The 16,821-nt window shown below is 38.0% G+C and overlaps 1 protein-coding gene across 1 annotated transcript in view; it reads right to left on the reverse strand.

The window, feature by feature from the left end:
• Positions 1-5,280: 5,280 nt before the first annotated feature.
• Positions 5,281-16,821, reverse strand: part of MDFIC (MyoD family inhibitor domain containing) — a 29,635-nt gene continuing 18,094 nt past the window's right edge. The window contains 4 exon segments of the mRNA XM_058190576.1: positions 5,281-5,438; positions 13,817-13,829; positions 14,751-14,848; positions 16,302-16,309. Of these exon segments, the coding sequence (XP_058046559.1) occupies positions 5,281-5,438; positions 13,817-13,829; positions 14,751-14,848; positions 16,302-16,309 (277 nt within the window).

Raw genomic sequence — 16,821 nt, forward strand, 5'->3', positions numbered from 1 at the left:
TGAAGTGCACCCGGAAGGCCACAGGTAGCCAGTGCAGTCTGCGCAGGAGAGGTGTCACATGGGAGCCACGAGGGGCTCCCTCTATCACCCGCGCAGCCGCATTCTGAACCACCTGGAGCCTCCAGGTGCTCCTCAAGGGGAGCCCCATGTAGAGAGCATTGCAGTAGTCCAGATGGGACGTCACGAGAGCGTGAGTGACCGTGCATAGGGCATCCCGGTCTAGAAAGGGGCGCAACTGGCGAACCAGGCGAACCTGGTAGAAAGCTCTCCTGGAGACGGCCGTCAAATGGTCTTCAAAAGACAGCCGTTCATCCAAGAGGACGCCCAAGTTGCGCACCCTCTCCATCGGGGCCAATGACTCGCCCCCAACTGTCAGCCGCGGTCGCAGCTGACTGTACCTGGATGCCGGCATCCACAGCCACTCTGTCTTGGAGGGATTGAGCTTGAGCCTGTTTCTCCCCATCCAGACCCGTACGGCTTCCAGGCACCGGGACAGCACTTCGATAGCTTCGTTGGGGTGGCCCGGTGTGGAAAAGTACAGCTGAGTATCATCAGCGTACAGCTGGTACCTCACACCGAAGCCACTGATGATCTCACCCAGCGGCTTCATATAGATGTTGAACAGGAGGGGCGAGAGAATCGACACAAGTGAGGCATCTCGGGGCCGACCTCTGCCCTCCTGTCAACACCGTCTGTGACCGATCGGAGAGATAGGAGGAGAACCACCGATAAACGGTACTTCCCACTCCCAATCCCTCCAACCAGTACAGCAAGATACCATGGTCGATGGTATCGAAAGCCGCTGAGAGGTCTAATAGGACCAAGGCAGAGGAACAACCCCTATCCCTGGCCCTCCAGAGATCATCAACCAACGCGACCAAAGCCGTCTCAGTGCTGTATCCGGGCCAGAAGCCGGACTGGAACGGGTCCAGATAGACGGTTTCATCCAGGTGCCGGGGAAATTGACATGCCACCACACTCTCTACAACCTTCGCCGTGAAGCGAAGGTTGGAGACCGGACGATAATTACCTAAGACAGCTGGGTCCAGGGAAGGCTTCTTGAGGAGGGGCCTCACCACTGCCTCTTTCAAGGTGGCCGGAAAGACCCCCTCCAACAAAGAAGCGTTCATAATCTTCTGGAGCCAGCCTCGTGTCACCTCCTGAGTGGCCAGCACCAGCCAGGAGGGGCACGGGTCCAGTAAACACGTGGTGGCATTCAACCTACCCAGCAACCTGTCCATGTCCTCGGGAGCCACAGGGTCAAACTCATCCCAAACAATCTCAACAAGACCGCTCTCCGGCGTCCCACCTGGATCCACCCAATTTTGGTCCAGACCGTCCCGAAGCTGAACGATTTTATTGTATAGATAACCGTTAAACTCCTCAGCACGTCCCTGCAACGGGTCATCCCACTCCCCCTGGTGAAGGAGGGAACAAGTCACCCGAAACAGGGTGGCCGGGCGGTTATCTGCCGACGCAATGAGGGAGGAGATGTAGCAACGTCTCACTTCCCTCAGTGCCACTAGGTAGGTCCTATTATAGGACCTAGTTAGTGTCCGATCAGCCTCTGAACGGCTGGACCTCCAGGAACTCTCTAGGTGTCTTCTCCAGCGTTTCATCCCCCTCAGCTCCTCGGAGAACCGAGGAGCCGGTTGGGATCTACGCCGGGTCAGAGGCCGCAAAGGCACGACACGGTCTAAAGCCCCAGCCGCAGCCCGTTCCCAGGCCATGACTAGTTCCTCAGCCGTGCCGTGAGCCAGACCCTCAGGAAACGGCCCAAGCTCCATCCGGAACCTCTCCGGGTCCATCGGGCGCCTGGGACGGTACCAATGTATTGGTTCCGTCTCCCTGCGGTGTGGAGTGGCGGTCAGAAAGTCCAGGCGAAGGAGAGAGTGATCTGACCATAACAAAGGTTCCGTGACTACATCCCTCAAGTCCAGATCCTTCAACCACTGACCAGAGATAAAAATCAAGTCCAGTGTGCCTCCCCCGATGTGAGTGGGGCCATCCACTACTTGGGTCAGGTCCAAGGCCATCATGGAAGCCATGAACTCCCGAGCTGCTGTCGATGACATACCGGAAGATGGCAGGTTAAAGTCCCCCATGACTAAAAGTCTGGGGGTCTCCACTGCCACCCCAGCAAGCACCTCCAGGAGCTCGGGCAGGGCAGCTGTCACACAGCAAGGAGCCAGGTACGCAATAAACAAGCCCATCTGACACCTATGATCCCACCTCACAAAGAGGGATTCACACCCGGCAATCTGAGGTACAGTGGTCTCCCTCAGCTCTAGACTCTCTCTAATAACAATCGCCACCCCCCCACCCCTACCCTGAGCCCTCGGCTGATGGAATGCACGGAAACCCGGTGGGCACATTTCAACAAGGGGCACGCCCCCCTCAGTGCCCAACCTGGTTTCCATAATGCCTATAAGATCTGCGGCACCCCCCTGAATAAGATCATGTATACAATGCTCCTACCCTTCAAAAAGACCTTGACTTTGTGTTGGAATGGTCAAACAATTGGCAACTCCAAATTTCAACCAACAAATGCTCTGTCTTACACATTGGCAAAAAGAACCAGAACACAAAATACAAGCTGAGTGGACATGACCTTGTAGATGACCCTCACTGAAGTACTCATATCTAATAATCTAAGTGCCAATGTCCACTGTAACAATATCACCAAAAAGGCATTAAGTGTTGTAAACCTAATCTTGCGTAGCTTCTTCTCTGGTAATATCACACTACTAACCAGAGCATACAAAACATTTGCTAGACCAGTTCTCGAATATACCTCATATGTCTGGAACCCGCACTACATATTGAACATTAATACAACTGAACGTGTCCAGAAATATTTCTCAAGAAGAGTACTCTTCTGCTTGCAACAAAATACCTTATGCCACCAGACATAATTGAAATTCTGGGCTTAGAAAACTTAAAACTACGCTGCCTTCAGTATGACCTAAGCATAGCTCATAAAATTATCTGCTACAATGTCCTACCTGTCAATGACAGTTTCAACTACAACAATACATGAGCACATAATAGATACAAACTTAAAATGAACCGCTCCAAACTTGATTGCAGAAAATATGACTTCAGCAACAGAGTGGTCAGTGCCTGGAATGCACTACCTGACTCTGTGGTTTCATTCCAAAACCCTCAAAATTTTAACCTAAGACTGTCTGCTGTTGACCTCACCCCATTCCTAAGAGGTCCATAAGGGATGTGCATTAGAGCACCAGCATGACTACCATCCCTGTCCTAATGTTTCCTCTATTTGTATCTATTTTATGTATCCAATCCATGTTTATACTTATTACCTAATACGTTACAAATAAATAAATATATAAATATATATATATGTGGGACACATCACTTCCAGGAATAAAGTAATTATTTTTTCTGAAATACTATTGAAGATATTTGTCTCAGGCTTTTACAATCTAAGATATAGCTATACTGTAGAAGATGTGCTTCAACCTTTCAAAATTTATAATTAAGAGCATACAGATTGATCTTGTTTACTCAATGTAAACTTTGTTTAAATTTTGTTTAAAATGTTGGTTATTTGATGATCTTTATATTCTGTCAGTATAAATGACACTGCATCCACCCACATTTTTCAGAATCAAAGGGTTGGGCAGAAGTTACTTCTGCTCTTCCCCTAACTCATTTGCCAATGCACTAAAACTCAAGATCAAAGAATTTTATCAAAAGATATCTCACATCTATCAAAGACCAAAAAATAGGTGAAGATCATGAAAAATCAAACAGAAGGCCCTCCTGGGAATGAAACAATTGTTGCAGCACTCTATGAAATAAGAATAGTTAACTTAATTTTCAACATATGCAAGCAGGTACATTGAGAATACTGTAAATTTTCTTGCCGCTAAAAACTTAGCAGCAATTATTGATAAATCACTATTTCTAATTCAGATTTTAATTTTCATTTATCATAAAATGGGTTATTTTTTAAATGGAAATAATTAATAATTGACTGAGATCAAGAAAATGCTGACATAAATGAGAACAGGTAAAAGGATCTCTATAGTATATATAAGCTATTAATTACAATAAAAATTCCAAGAGACATAATTCTGTTCTTTATTAAAAACATTGGACTAGATTTTAATTACTCCATGAGAAGAATTCCGGAATATTTAAATCAAGATATGTATTACCTTTTTCTAAATATATCCTTTCTCCATTAAACAACTTTAAATAGTGTATGAAATCTAAATATAGTTTTTAAATCTCTTGCATAATGGTTTCATACTCTAATGGAAGTTTTCTAAAAATCTATTTAAACCTTTTTTATTCTTTGCATGTAAAAGCATTTTTTGAACATCTAGCTTCATTTTCTTTCAATATAAACTGATTTCCCCCATTCTTGATTATTTGCTTAAATTTATTGACTTCACTGTTTATCATCCAGATGAGGGAGATGAAGGAAGAACCAACCTAACTCTTTATAATATTACATACTCCCTTTTTGTGACCCTGTAGTCTCTTAATTTGGGGTACAGTCAGACTGATTGGATGGAGTTGAGCATTTAATGGCTGGATGCCCTTCCTGACGCCTATGTGGAGTTTGCAGCAGATATGTTGTACTAGGATAGAACATCTGCAGCTACCTAGGATTGAACGCTCAGCTTTCCATGTGGGAGGCAAGCCCCTTCACCACTACACCACTATGCTGCTCTCTTTATAATATTACATATGGTATGAAAAAATTATAGAAGTAAATAGTACTTTAAAGCTGCAGTCATTACTTAGAATAGACATGCACTAGTCTGTACTATAAAATATGAACAAGATTATTCTTCAGACCTTAATAATACAACTAGAGCAGATAAATTAATTTGCCTTCCTGTTAACGTAAAATATATTTAAGACATAACAAATTGTATTTGCTTGAAAATAATTACAAATTTCTCTAAGCAAAAATCATTAAAGTAAATTTTCTTGTTTGATTGTCCAGTTATAAAAAGGAAGATCAAATAACAAAAATTCAAAGAAGTTATCCCTTCTTTCTTTTTCCAGATACAACCATCAAATTGTTTCATTTGTGTGAATTTGTCCTGCATTTATTCCCTATGGCCTAATATTCAAAAATTCTCTTCAATTTTTCACTGAGATTAATAGTGTGTAGCAATTGCTGTGAGGACATTTAATAGTGTCTTTTGAAAGAATTTCTTAGAAATAGAGAGATGCCGAGAACAGCTCTCTCTAGTTTTTCAAAATTCAACAACAAAAACCAGAATAAATAGAAACTTATGATGGGAAACAAATCCCACAACATTCTATACAGATTTCTAAACAGTCTGCTGATTCATAACAGGCATCCATAATGCCACAGTCCATGTCACATGGGCAATTGCAGTCATCTCCCATTTCTTCCCCACAGCAGCAGGCCACCCAGTGGTGGGATTCTACTGGTCCTCACCGGTTTGGTAGAACTGGTTGTTAAGTAGTTAAGCAGTTCTGAGAACCTTGTTAAGTAGTTAAGCAGTTATTTATTTATTTATTTATTTATTTATTTATTTATTTATTTATTTATTTATTTATTTATTTTGTCATAACAATATATGTAGGTATCATACAAAAAGATTATATAATATATAAACACATATATGAGTAAATATAAGGAGGTATAAGCATATATGTATATAGGAAGAAGAAAAGAAAAAACAATAGGACAGAAAAGGTAGGCATGTTTGTGCACTTATGCACGCCCCTTATGGTCCTCTTAGGAATGGGGTGAGGTCAATAGTAGAGAGTTTTTGGTTAAAGCTTTTAGGATTATGGGAAGAGACCACAGAGTCAGGTAAAGTATTCCAAGCACTGATGATTCTGTTACAGAAGTCATATTTTCTGCAATCTAGATTAAAGCGGTTGACATTAAGTTTAAATCTATTGGTTGCTCTAGTATTATTGCAATTGAAGCTGAAGTAGTCTTTAACAGGAAGGACATTACAATAGATGATTCTGTGAGTTAAACTTAGGTCTTGTCGAAGGCGACGGAGTTCCAAGTTTTCTAAGCCTAGGATTTCAAGTCTGGTGGGATAAGGTATTTTGTTGTTTTCAAAGGAATGGAGAACTCTTCTTGTAAAATATTTCTGGACACGTTCAATTGTATTGATGTCAGAGATGTGGTGTGGGTTCCAAACGGGCGAGCTGTATTCTAGAATTGGTCTAGCAAATGTTTTATATGCTCTGGTTAGTAGTGTGGTGTTTTTGGAAAAGAAGCTACACAAGATTAGGTTTATAACTCTTAGAGCTTTTTTTACTATGTAGTTGCAGTGGGCTTTGGCACTTAGATCATTTGACATGAAAACTCCAAGGTCTTTGACGGGAATGGGGTCATCTGTAAGGTAATGTCCATCTAGTATGTACTTAGTGTTTGGGTTCTTTTTTCCTATATGTAAGACTGGTTGTTAAAAGAAATCTCCTTTTGTTTTTTTCCACTTTACAGGCTTAATCCTGTAAGGAATTACAACTTTCTGTGTTGTTTTCTAGTCTAATCTTTATTGCCCTGCTTACAAAAAAGTGCCTCTCCATTAACCCTTATTACATTCTTGGCAATACTTCTGGTTCTGGAGCTTCTCAGAGTTTTCTTTTCTTTTCTTGACTTTCTTAAAGGGGAAGGGTTATTTTAAGCTTTTTACACCACTGTTGGGAGGAAATACTCCCCTGTTGGAATTCTTCTGGCCAGGATGCAATGATCAGCACTTTGAAGAAATAATTGAATAACAAAGCAGAAGCTTTTAATGATAAAGAACCAAGCTGAGTGACATTCAGCAAGGCTTATTGGCTAGCTAGAAAGATTGACATTCAAACGTGAGTTTACATAACCCTTTCTGACTTTCAGTCTAAAACTGGCTTTTGGTGAAGTTTAATTCTGTGCTTGATGATGAGATAATTTTCCCTATTTAGCTTTGTTTGGAAAGAAAAAGTTAATCTCTGTTCCTGAAAAGAAGCTGCTTCAAATATCTGACTAGTTCCTGTGTCTATTTGTTCTGGTAATTGGTTTAACAAGCAACAGATACTCTGTTTGCTCCTTTGGTTCATTCTGGAGAGCTTAAATGACCTCTCTAGTGCTAAAGGGTTTCACTTTATGAGCAAGAGTTGGTTGCTGATAGTTATCCTTGCATTTTAACTATTTTTATTTGTCAAGGTGTTCTGACACCCTGCCTGATTTGTAACTCCAATTTGCAGGTATTTCTAATCTAATGATTGGTATTTAGGGCAGCTTTTTGCAAGCAAAGAAGCTTTTTGTATTTTTGTACAGGTAATCCTTGACTTACAATAGTTTCAATGGCACTGAAAAAGTGACTTATGACTGTTTTTCACACTTACGACCATTGCAACAAACTGTCATTAGGGCAAAGAAGCTATGTCACATGACCACCTGGCCATGCCTACCCGGTCACATGAAGCACTCATTGTGAAATGACTGACATGGTTGTTAAGAATGCTGCAATAGGAGACTTCCGGGTGGCTCCACCTCTTCGCTGAGCCCTAATTAAAGGGGCTCCGCACTGAACATCGTAAAGCCAGGAAAAGCCGGCTTTAATCTTTTTCCCTGGATGAAAGGGGAAGATAAGAGCAGCAGGAAATGTTGGTAGACCTCCCCAGAGGCTTTGTTTTAATTAAGCAGAGCTTCAAAGGGTCGACGGGTCCCATAAATATTCCTGCCATAAGCTCCGACTTCAGTGCGCTTCTGCAAAAGCAGGAAAAGAAGAAAGTGTCCATCTCTGCTAATTGTCTTATCTTTATGGATCTCTTTAAGCAGACGGAATGAGTGCCAGCGGACAGTTATTGGATTGCAAGTATTTTTGATTTCCTGACTTCTACCTTCTAAAAAAGAGAAAAAATTTTTTCCTTTGTTTTAATTGACTCTTAAAGATGGCGCCTGAACGGGAGTGAAAGTGACGAATGGAATTTCAAACAGTCTGTGCAATTAAGAAGATAAGAAATGTTATGTGTGGATTTTAATGAAGTGAACTGAGCTCTCCTATACTTAAAGGGGAAAAGAGAAGTTTCTAGACTTATATTTTGTGAATTTTAAAACTGAAATGGCTACTAAACCACCTAAGACTGGGGGCAGAAGGGGTTCTGAACCAGCTTTAGAAGATCTGATTAAAGAGCAAGGGAAAGTGTTTGAAGAAAGGTTTAAGGAGATTATGGATAATAATGAGAAAATAAGAGAAGAAATAAAAGAGAATAATAAAAAAATAAGAGAAGATATCTTGATGGCTTTTCAAGGTTTGGCAAAAAGACTGGAGGAGGTGGAGGAGGAGGTGCAAGAAATTGTTCAGTCAAATCAACAAATAGAAAATAGAATGGGGGGAATGCAAATCAAATTGGATAAAAATGAAGATCAAGTGGTGGTGATGCAGTATAGAATGATGGAAGGAGCTCTGAGAATTAGAGGTTTGAATGAGGACAAAGGGGAAGATTTAAAAAAATTTTTATCAGAAGCTCTGGCTGAATTTATTGAACTTGATCCACAAGAGGTTGCTTATCAAATTGACAAAATTTATAGAGTTAATTCTTGGATTGCTAGGCAAAAGAAACTTCCTAGAGACATTGTGGTTTATTTTTTGAAAAGAACAGTGAGGAATCAAATTTTGCAAGTTGCTTTTCAGAAAAACTTGAAAATAGGGAACAGGAGTTGAAGGTTTTGAAAGAGATTCCTCCCAAGATGTTAAGGGATAGAAAGGACTTTACATTTTTCACTCAAGAACTTAAGAAATACCAGATTCAATTTAGATGGGAGGTTCCAGTTGGCTTGACAGTGTATTATCAAGGAAGGAGACATTGTATTGACACAGTGCTTAAGGCCAAAGATTTTCTTTCTACAGTGTTGAAATTTGAAATAGAAATAATAGAAAAAAGAATTCAAGAGACTCAAATGGGTGTGGAAGCTGAGGTGATTCCAGTGATGTTACCATCAGAGGAACAACCACAAGAACAAAGACTGACGAGGGAGCCCTTGCGTAAAGAAAAGGAGCAACAAACTCAAAGTAAAGTTCAGGATTCTGCTACAGAAGCGGTGGAGGAGCACGGCCAAGATACGGGAGGACGATCTTCAGTTGATTGCTCAAAGGCTTCAGCAGCCCAGTAATGGCAAATAAAATCTTGACTTGGAATGTCAATGGTTTGAACTCAGCTCAGAAGAGAAGAAAAATATTTCATTATTTGAAACAATTTAAAATGATGTTATTTGCTTACAAGAAACGCATATTAAATTATCAGATCAAAAGTACCTAATAAACTCAAAGTTAGGTAAACATTTTGTTGCTTCAGCTTTGGAGAAAAAACATGGCATAGTGGTTTATTTGAGAAAAGATATACCAGCCAAGTTAATAGAGGCAGATATTCACGGAAGATATATTGCTATTGAACTTACAATAGAAACAAAAAGGACTCTCTTGCTTGGTATATATGCACCCAATCAGCAACAAGAAAAATTTTATAGAATGTTATATGATAAGTTGAATCTATGGGATTATAAATCGTGCATTATATTGGGAGATTGGAATGGAGTAATAGATACACGAAAGGACAAGAGAATTTCTTCCAAGAAGATACCTGCACATGCAAAGCTGCCTAAATCCTTTTTTGATATGATAGAAGATTTTGAGTTAAGAGATGTATGGAGACTGCGGAATTTGGAGGAAAGAGACTATACTTTTTTTTCTGATAGGCATCAATCCTTCTCACGTATTGATTTTATTTTAATTTCTAATGATTTGCTTTTTAGGGTGAAGAAAACTAAGATATTTCCAAGATGTTTGTCTGATCATAGTCCTGTTTGGATGGAATTGCAATATGGAAAAGAGGGTAGAAGAACTTGGAGATTAAATGAAAATTTGTTTAGATATCAGGATAATGTAAATCAATGTAAAAAGCAGATGAAAGAATTTTTTGATTATAATTTGAATAATGAAACATCGATAGAAATGGTTTGGGACTCCAGTAAAGCTTTTATGAGAGGTGTATTAATATATCTTAATAATAGACAGAGAAATAAGCAACAAAGACAGCGTAGGTATTTAGAAGAGGAAATTTATAAGAAACAACAATTATTAATACATAATCCACATGATCAAAAACTTAAAGATGCAATAAAGTTACTACAGAATCAATTTAATATGATAATGGCTGATCAGGTGGCAACAAATATACAATATGCCAAACATAATACTTTTTGTAACGCAAATAGACCTGGTAGGTGGTTAGCATACACTTTAAGGAAAAGACAAAAACAACGTACTATAGAAAAAATAGAATATAAAGGTAAAGAGAGATATCAACAGGATAAAATTAAAAAAGCTTTTTTAGAATATTATACAAATTTATATCTTAAAGATAATATATTGAATAGGGATATTGATAATTATTTGAAGGAATATAAGGTTAAAAATTTAACTTTAGAACAAACGGATGAACTGAATCGGCCTATAACTTCGGAAGAAATTATTTTGGTAATTAAACAATTAAAAATGGGGAAAGCTCCTGGTACGGATGGGCTCACAGTTAGTTATTATAGGAATTTACAGGATGAGATGTTAGGTCCACTTAAGGAATTATTTAATCAGATACAACTAGGAGGGGGAATTCCCCCCTCATGGAGAACCTCTTTTATTTCATTGATACCAAAAGAGGAACAGGATTGTTCTAAACCTGGGAATTATAGGCCAATCTCACTTTTAAATAATGATTATAAGATTTTTGTTAAAATAATAGCTAATAGATTAATGTTGATTCTGCAGCGAAGAATTCATAATGATCAATCTGGATTTATAAAAGGGAGACAGATGAGGAATAATGTTAGGCAGATTGTTAATTTACTGGAGTACTTAGAAAAGAAAAATTTTATTCCAGCATTTATTTTCTCGATGCAGAGAAAGCTTTTGATCGATTGCATTGGGATTTTTATTTAAATTAATAGAAAAGATGCAATTTGGAGATGGTTTTTAAGAATAATTAGGCAATTTATGGAGAGCAAACAGCACAGATTATAATCAATGGTAGTTTAACAGAACCTTTTAAGATTGCGAAAGGAACAAGACAGGGATGTCCTTTATCACCATTATTGTTTATTTTAACTCTAGAACCATTATTGGATAAAATACGAAGTAAAGGAGATAGAGGAATTAGAGTTAGACAGTATGAATATAAGTTAAGAGCTTTTGCAGATGATTTGGTGATTACTTTAACAAACCCTATAAATTCTAGTAAATCTTTGTTGGAAATAATTGATCAATATGGGAATGTCTCAGGGTTTAAGGTAAATCAGAAAAGACAAAAGTGATAATAAAAATATGGCCAGACAACAGAAAGAAAAACTAGAGGAAGTAACAGGATTTGAAATTGTAAAGAAGGTTAAGTACTTAGGGTTTATATTACGTCAAATGTGAAATTGTATAAGAATAACTATGAGGTTTTATGGCAAAAGTTCAGAAGGAGTTGATTGTTTGGAAAAATTGCAATTATCTTTGTTGGGAGAATTGCTGCTATTAAAATGAATGTTTTACCTAGATTTTTATTCCTCTTTCAGATGATACAAATAATTAAGAAAGATAAGAATCTTGAGGAATGGCAGAAGGGAATTAACAAATTTATATGGGAAGGTAAAAAAGCTAGGGTTAAAATGAAAATAATTCAAGATTCTCGGAAAGGGAGGTTTAAAATGCCTAATTTTAAATTATATTATGAAGCAGCTGCTCTCTCTGCAATAAGTGATTGGTTTAATTTAACAGAGGACAGAATTTTGAATATAGAAGGTTATGATTTGCTATATGGATGGCATGCATATTTAATTTATGACAAAAAAGTGGATAAGGCCTTTAAAAATCATGTGCTAAGAAATGCCCTTCTGTGTTTGGAAAAAATACTCTTATAAACTAAATTATAAGGTTCCTATATGGGCAAGTCCTAGACATACAGTAGAAAATATAAACATAGAACAGAATCAGGAAATGATTACATATAAAGATCTTTTGTATACTGAAAGAGGTAATTTGCAGTTAAAATCTCTGCAAGTATTAAGAGAGGAAGGGAAAAATTATACTTGGTTTCAATATGAGCAACTACGTGCTAGATGGAAGGGAGATCAGAAAATTGGTATAGAGCAGAACGAGGGAAATTTGGTAAAGCAAATTAGAAATCAGTCTCAGGAGCATATAAAGAGATTGTATAATGTGTTACTTGAAATAGATTCTGAAAGGGACTTGGTAAAGGACTGTATGATAAAGTGGGCACAAAATTTTCAGGAGCCAATATTATTGGAAACGTGGGAAAAAATTTGGGTTAGAAATGTTAAATTCACGAGGCACAGAATCTGAGGAAAATTTTATAAAATGTTTTATAGATGGCTTCTAGATCCTAAAAAATTATCGTGTATGTATCCAGAAATGCAAGCAAAATGTTGGAGATGTAATTGTGATGACGCTACATATTTTCACATTTGGTGGACTTGTAAGGACATAAAGGCCTTTTGGATAAAAATTTGGTGGATTTTACAAAATGTTCTGAAAAAGAAGATAAAGTTCCTGCAATTTTTCTTGTTGGGAATTATTACGGATTGTACAGTAATTGAGACTAAATTGATTTTAAATCTAATAACTGCAGCAAGATTACTAATAGGACAATATTGGAAGAAAAAAGAAGTACCAACAATACAAGAATGGATATTGAAAGTTGCCAATTTGGCTGAGATGGCGAAGATATCAGCCTTTTTGAAAGACAATAAGAAAGATAAGAATCTTGAGGAATGGCAGAAGGAATTAACAAATTTATATGGGAAGGTAAAAAGCTAGGTTAAAATGAAAATAATTCAAGATTCTCGGAAAGGGAGGTTTAAAATGCCTAATTTTAAATTATATTATGAAGCAGCTGCTCTCTGCAATAAGTGATTGGTTTAATTTAACAGAGGACAGAATTTTGAATATAGAAGGTTATGATTTGCTATATGGATGGCATGCATATTTAATTTAAGACAAAAAGTGGATAAGGCCTTTAAAAATCATGTGCTAAGAAATGCCCTTCTGTGTTTGGAAAAATACTCTTATAAATTAAATTATAAGGTTCCTATATGGGCAAGTCCTAGACATACAGTAGAAAATATAAACATAGAACAGAATCAGGAAATGATTACATATAAAGATCTTTTGTATACTGAAAGAGGTAATTTGCAGTTAAAATCTCTGCAAGTATTAAGAGAGGAAGGGAAAAATTATACTTGGTTTCAATATGAGCAACTACGTGCTAGATGGAAGGGAGATCAGAAAATTGGTATAGAGCAGAACGAGGGAAATTTGGTAAAGCAAATTAGAAATCAGTCTCAGGAGCATATAAAGAGATTGTATAATGTGTTACTTGAAATAGATTCTGAAAGGGATTTGGTAAAGGACTGTATGATAAAGTGGGCACAAAATTTTCAGGAGCCAATATTATTGGAAACGTGGGAAAAAATTTGGGTTAGAAATGTTAAATTCACGCAGGCACAGAATCTGAGGGAAAATTTTTATAAAATGTTTTATAGATGGCATCTAGATCCTAAAAATTATCGTATGTATCCAGAAATGCAAGCAAAATGTTGGAGATGTAATTGTGATGACGCTACATATTTTCACATTTGGTGGACTTGTAAGGACATAAAGGCCTTTTGGATAAAAATTTGGTGGATTTTACAAAATGTTCTGAAAAAGAAGATAAAGTTCCTGCCGCAATTTTTCTTGTTGGGAATTATTACGGATTGTACAGTAATTGAGACTAAATTGATTTTAAATCTAATAACTGCAGCAAGATTACTAATAGGACAATATTGGAAGAAAAAAGAAGTACCAACAATACAAGAATGGATATTGAAAGTTGCCAATTTGGCTGAGATGGCGAAGATATCAGCCTTTTTGAAAGACAATACGCAAGAAAGATACTTAAAGGAATGGAAAAAATGGATTGACTATATTCAACGTAGATATCAGACTAAGAGTTATCAGACTGTTTTGAATGATTATGATGTATTATTTTGATTGCTTTTGGGGAAGTTAGGAATTGATGATTGTAGGGTACAATTAAGTTGGGATGAAAATTTTTAGCATATGTTTGTTTTATTTTAACTATACCTTGTGCTCGTTCCGGAAGTCGGGGGAGGGGTTGTGAAGGGAGGGGGGAGGAGGGGGGGAAAGGGGGAAAAAAAATTTTGTAAAACTTTTTGAATAAAAAAAAAAAAAAAAAGAATGCTGCAATAGGCATAAATGATGACTAGTCATAAGTGCGAGGACTTGTCAGAAATCACTTTTTTCAGCCCTGTGGGTAGTCCCTATGTGCATAGTGACTACTCAGAGGGCTGAAAAAGTTATTTTTGACCTGTCCTTGCACTTTTGACCAGTCCTCACACTTACGACTGTTCTCATATTTTACGTTTTGTGCCCTATCTTGTAACCGTGGTGAAGAGAAGCAGTTGTGAAATGAGTGACATGGTTAAGAATGCTACAACGGCATAAATATGAGGATGGTCATAAGTGCGATGACCAGTGAAAAGTGCGAGGACTAGTCAGAAATAACTTTTTTTTAGCCCTCTGAGTAGTTCCTATGCACATAGCCATGGCCACCTTGTCATATGACCAGCTAACTACACCCACACAGTCACATGACCAAGCCATGCTCCAACATAAGCCATGCCCATAGAACCGGTTGTTAAAAAATTTGAATCCCACCACTGAGGCCACCCCTGGGCAGATTCCACATGAGGTTTGCTCCAGGATGAGGCCACAGAGGGTGACGAATTCACAGAACAAGCAGGCCAAAATACAGTGTACACAGCAATCTTGAGAAAGTAGACAGGGAGGGAAGGAATAAAGAGAAGAAAAGAAATTTCATACTACATTCTGAATGATCGTTCTGGAGAAAACAAAACACCTTAAGAGTAAACAGAACCATTTTCTTTTTTTCCACATTACATCATATACATGCATAATATGAGAAGCACTTTTGCATGCCAGCTCACCTTCCTTTCAATAGTCTACTCATCAAGAAGAATACCCCCACTTTCAATTAAAACCTTTTTTGGATTGCTTTTGCTGATTAAGATGTCTATATTGATTAGTTTGGTTTCATTATATTACGTTGTATATTGGGCTGGATTTTATATGTGCCTAAAACCTCTGGAGCAAAGTAATTCATGAAGCAAATAATAAAAATGAATCAATAAATAAATGCTACAAAAAGATGAGAGGCACATCAGTAAAGTTGGGCTCAATTGTGGTCGTAAGTCAAAGACTACCTGTAATGCAAACAATGTTGGGAGAGATGCATGTTTGATTCATCCACAATCAAAATAAATTAGCTACTGAAGTTACATAAGCATTTTTGTTTAAATTGTTAGTTTATCTGTTAGCTCATTTCTATAAATAATGGATAGTAATACATAAATATGATGAATAGAAAATGTTCATTGGTAACCAAAAAAAGGAACGAAAACCAGCAAGTAAGAAGAATGCTTACATACATTAAATGATGTTTTTCATGAAGAATAACCATACCTACAAGTGACCTTCATCCAGTGCTTAGCAGAGATGACACATGAAATGAAGTTGAGGAGTACAAGTTCAGTGAAGAAAACCAAAGCCAGATTGATGGGGATTAATTAGACTGTTGTCATGGAGACTGTCATGGAATAAAACTAACAATTTCCTCTAATGGTTTTTTAAAAATAATGTAAATGAGGAATAGTTAAGAAGAAATAGGTGTCTCAGTGTGGATGAGTATCATTGCTTGCCTGCTGATTGGTATAATTTAAGGTGCCTATTATAGTTTTTTTTTAGGTTCTTGGATATGCCATCCTCAATTTATGACCATTCAGTTAGTGACTGTAGTTACAATGGTGTTGGACAAAATGATGGGTCTTTAGAGTTCTGGCCATCCCAGCACTTACAACCAGTTGCCAAGTGGCCTGCAATCACATAGTTGCCTTTTGCAAACTTCCCAGCTAGCTTCTCCAGAATGTCAATGGGGAAGCTAGCAGAGAAGGTTGAATGCCACTGGGATAAGTCGCCCCAACCTGTGCACCATTCCACAGACCCTCTGTGTTCATATCATGCTACCCACTTGCACAGGACTGTATACACCACAACTCTCGCCCAACCCACAATGATCCTACTGCATATCTCCTTACATTCTTCCACTCACTCCTCGCTCTGTGTAGAAATTCTTGTGCACTCTCCCTGACTTCCTCCATGCCCCTTCACGCTCTCCCCCACCAGCAGTAGACGCTTACTTACCTAGAGGCCTGGAACTTGCAACTTCCTGCCAGATTCCCCATTAACTTTGGTTGTGGAAAGCCAGTAAGAACTTGCTTTGCCTAACAACAGTGGGATTCAGTTAATGATAACAATTGGGAATTCAGGGATTGCCATCCCTAAGCAATACAAGAAGTCAACAACACATATTTTTTGTTTTAGAAAATGAATTGTACACTATATTTTTCAATTTAAATCAGACATGATTATTGCACTATAGCAGCAGCAGGTACAGTAATACAAACCTGATGCGAGACTGTGAGAATACTGTGAGAGAAGCAGAAAAGTGACATTTAAATTACTTCAGTGAATGGTGGGAAGCACCAGAGTATGTAAAAGAGAGAAGGAAAGTACAAATTTGCAGAGGCTGAAAGCAAGAGCTTCAGACATTGGCATATCATAAAAACTACATACAGAACCTGAAGGATCAGAAAGGTGACTGGAGATGTGAGATGACATAATTCTCGCAAGCAAACAAGAGCTCCTCTTGACAAGATGTCGA

This window comes from Ahaetulla prasina, chromosome 7 (assembly GCF_028640845.1).
Source record: "Ahaetulla prasina isolate Xishuangbanna chromosome 7, ASM2864084v1, whole genome shotgun sequence".
Lineage (NCBI taxonomy): Eukaryota > Metazoa > Chordata > Lepidosauria > Squamata > Colubridae > Ahaetulla > Ahaetulla prasina.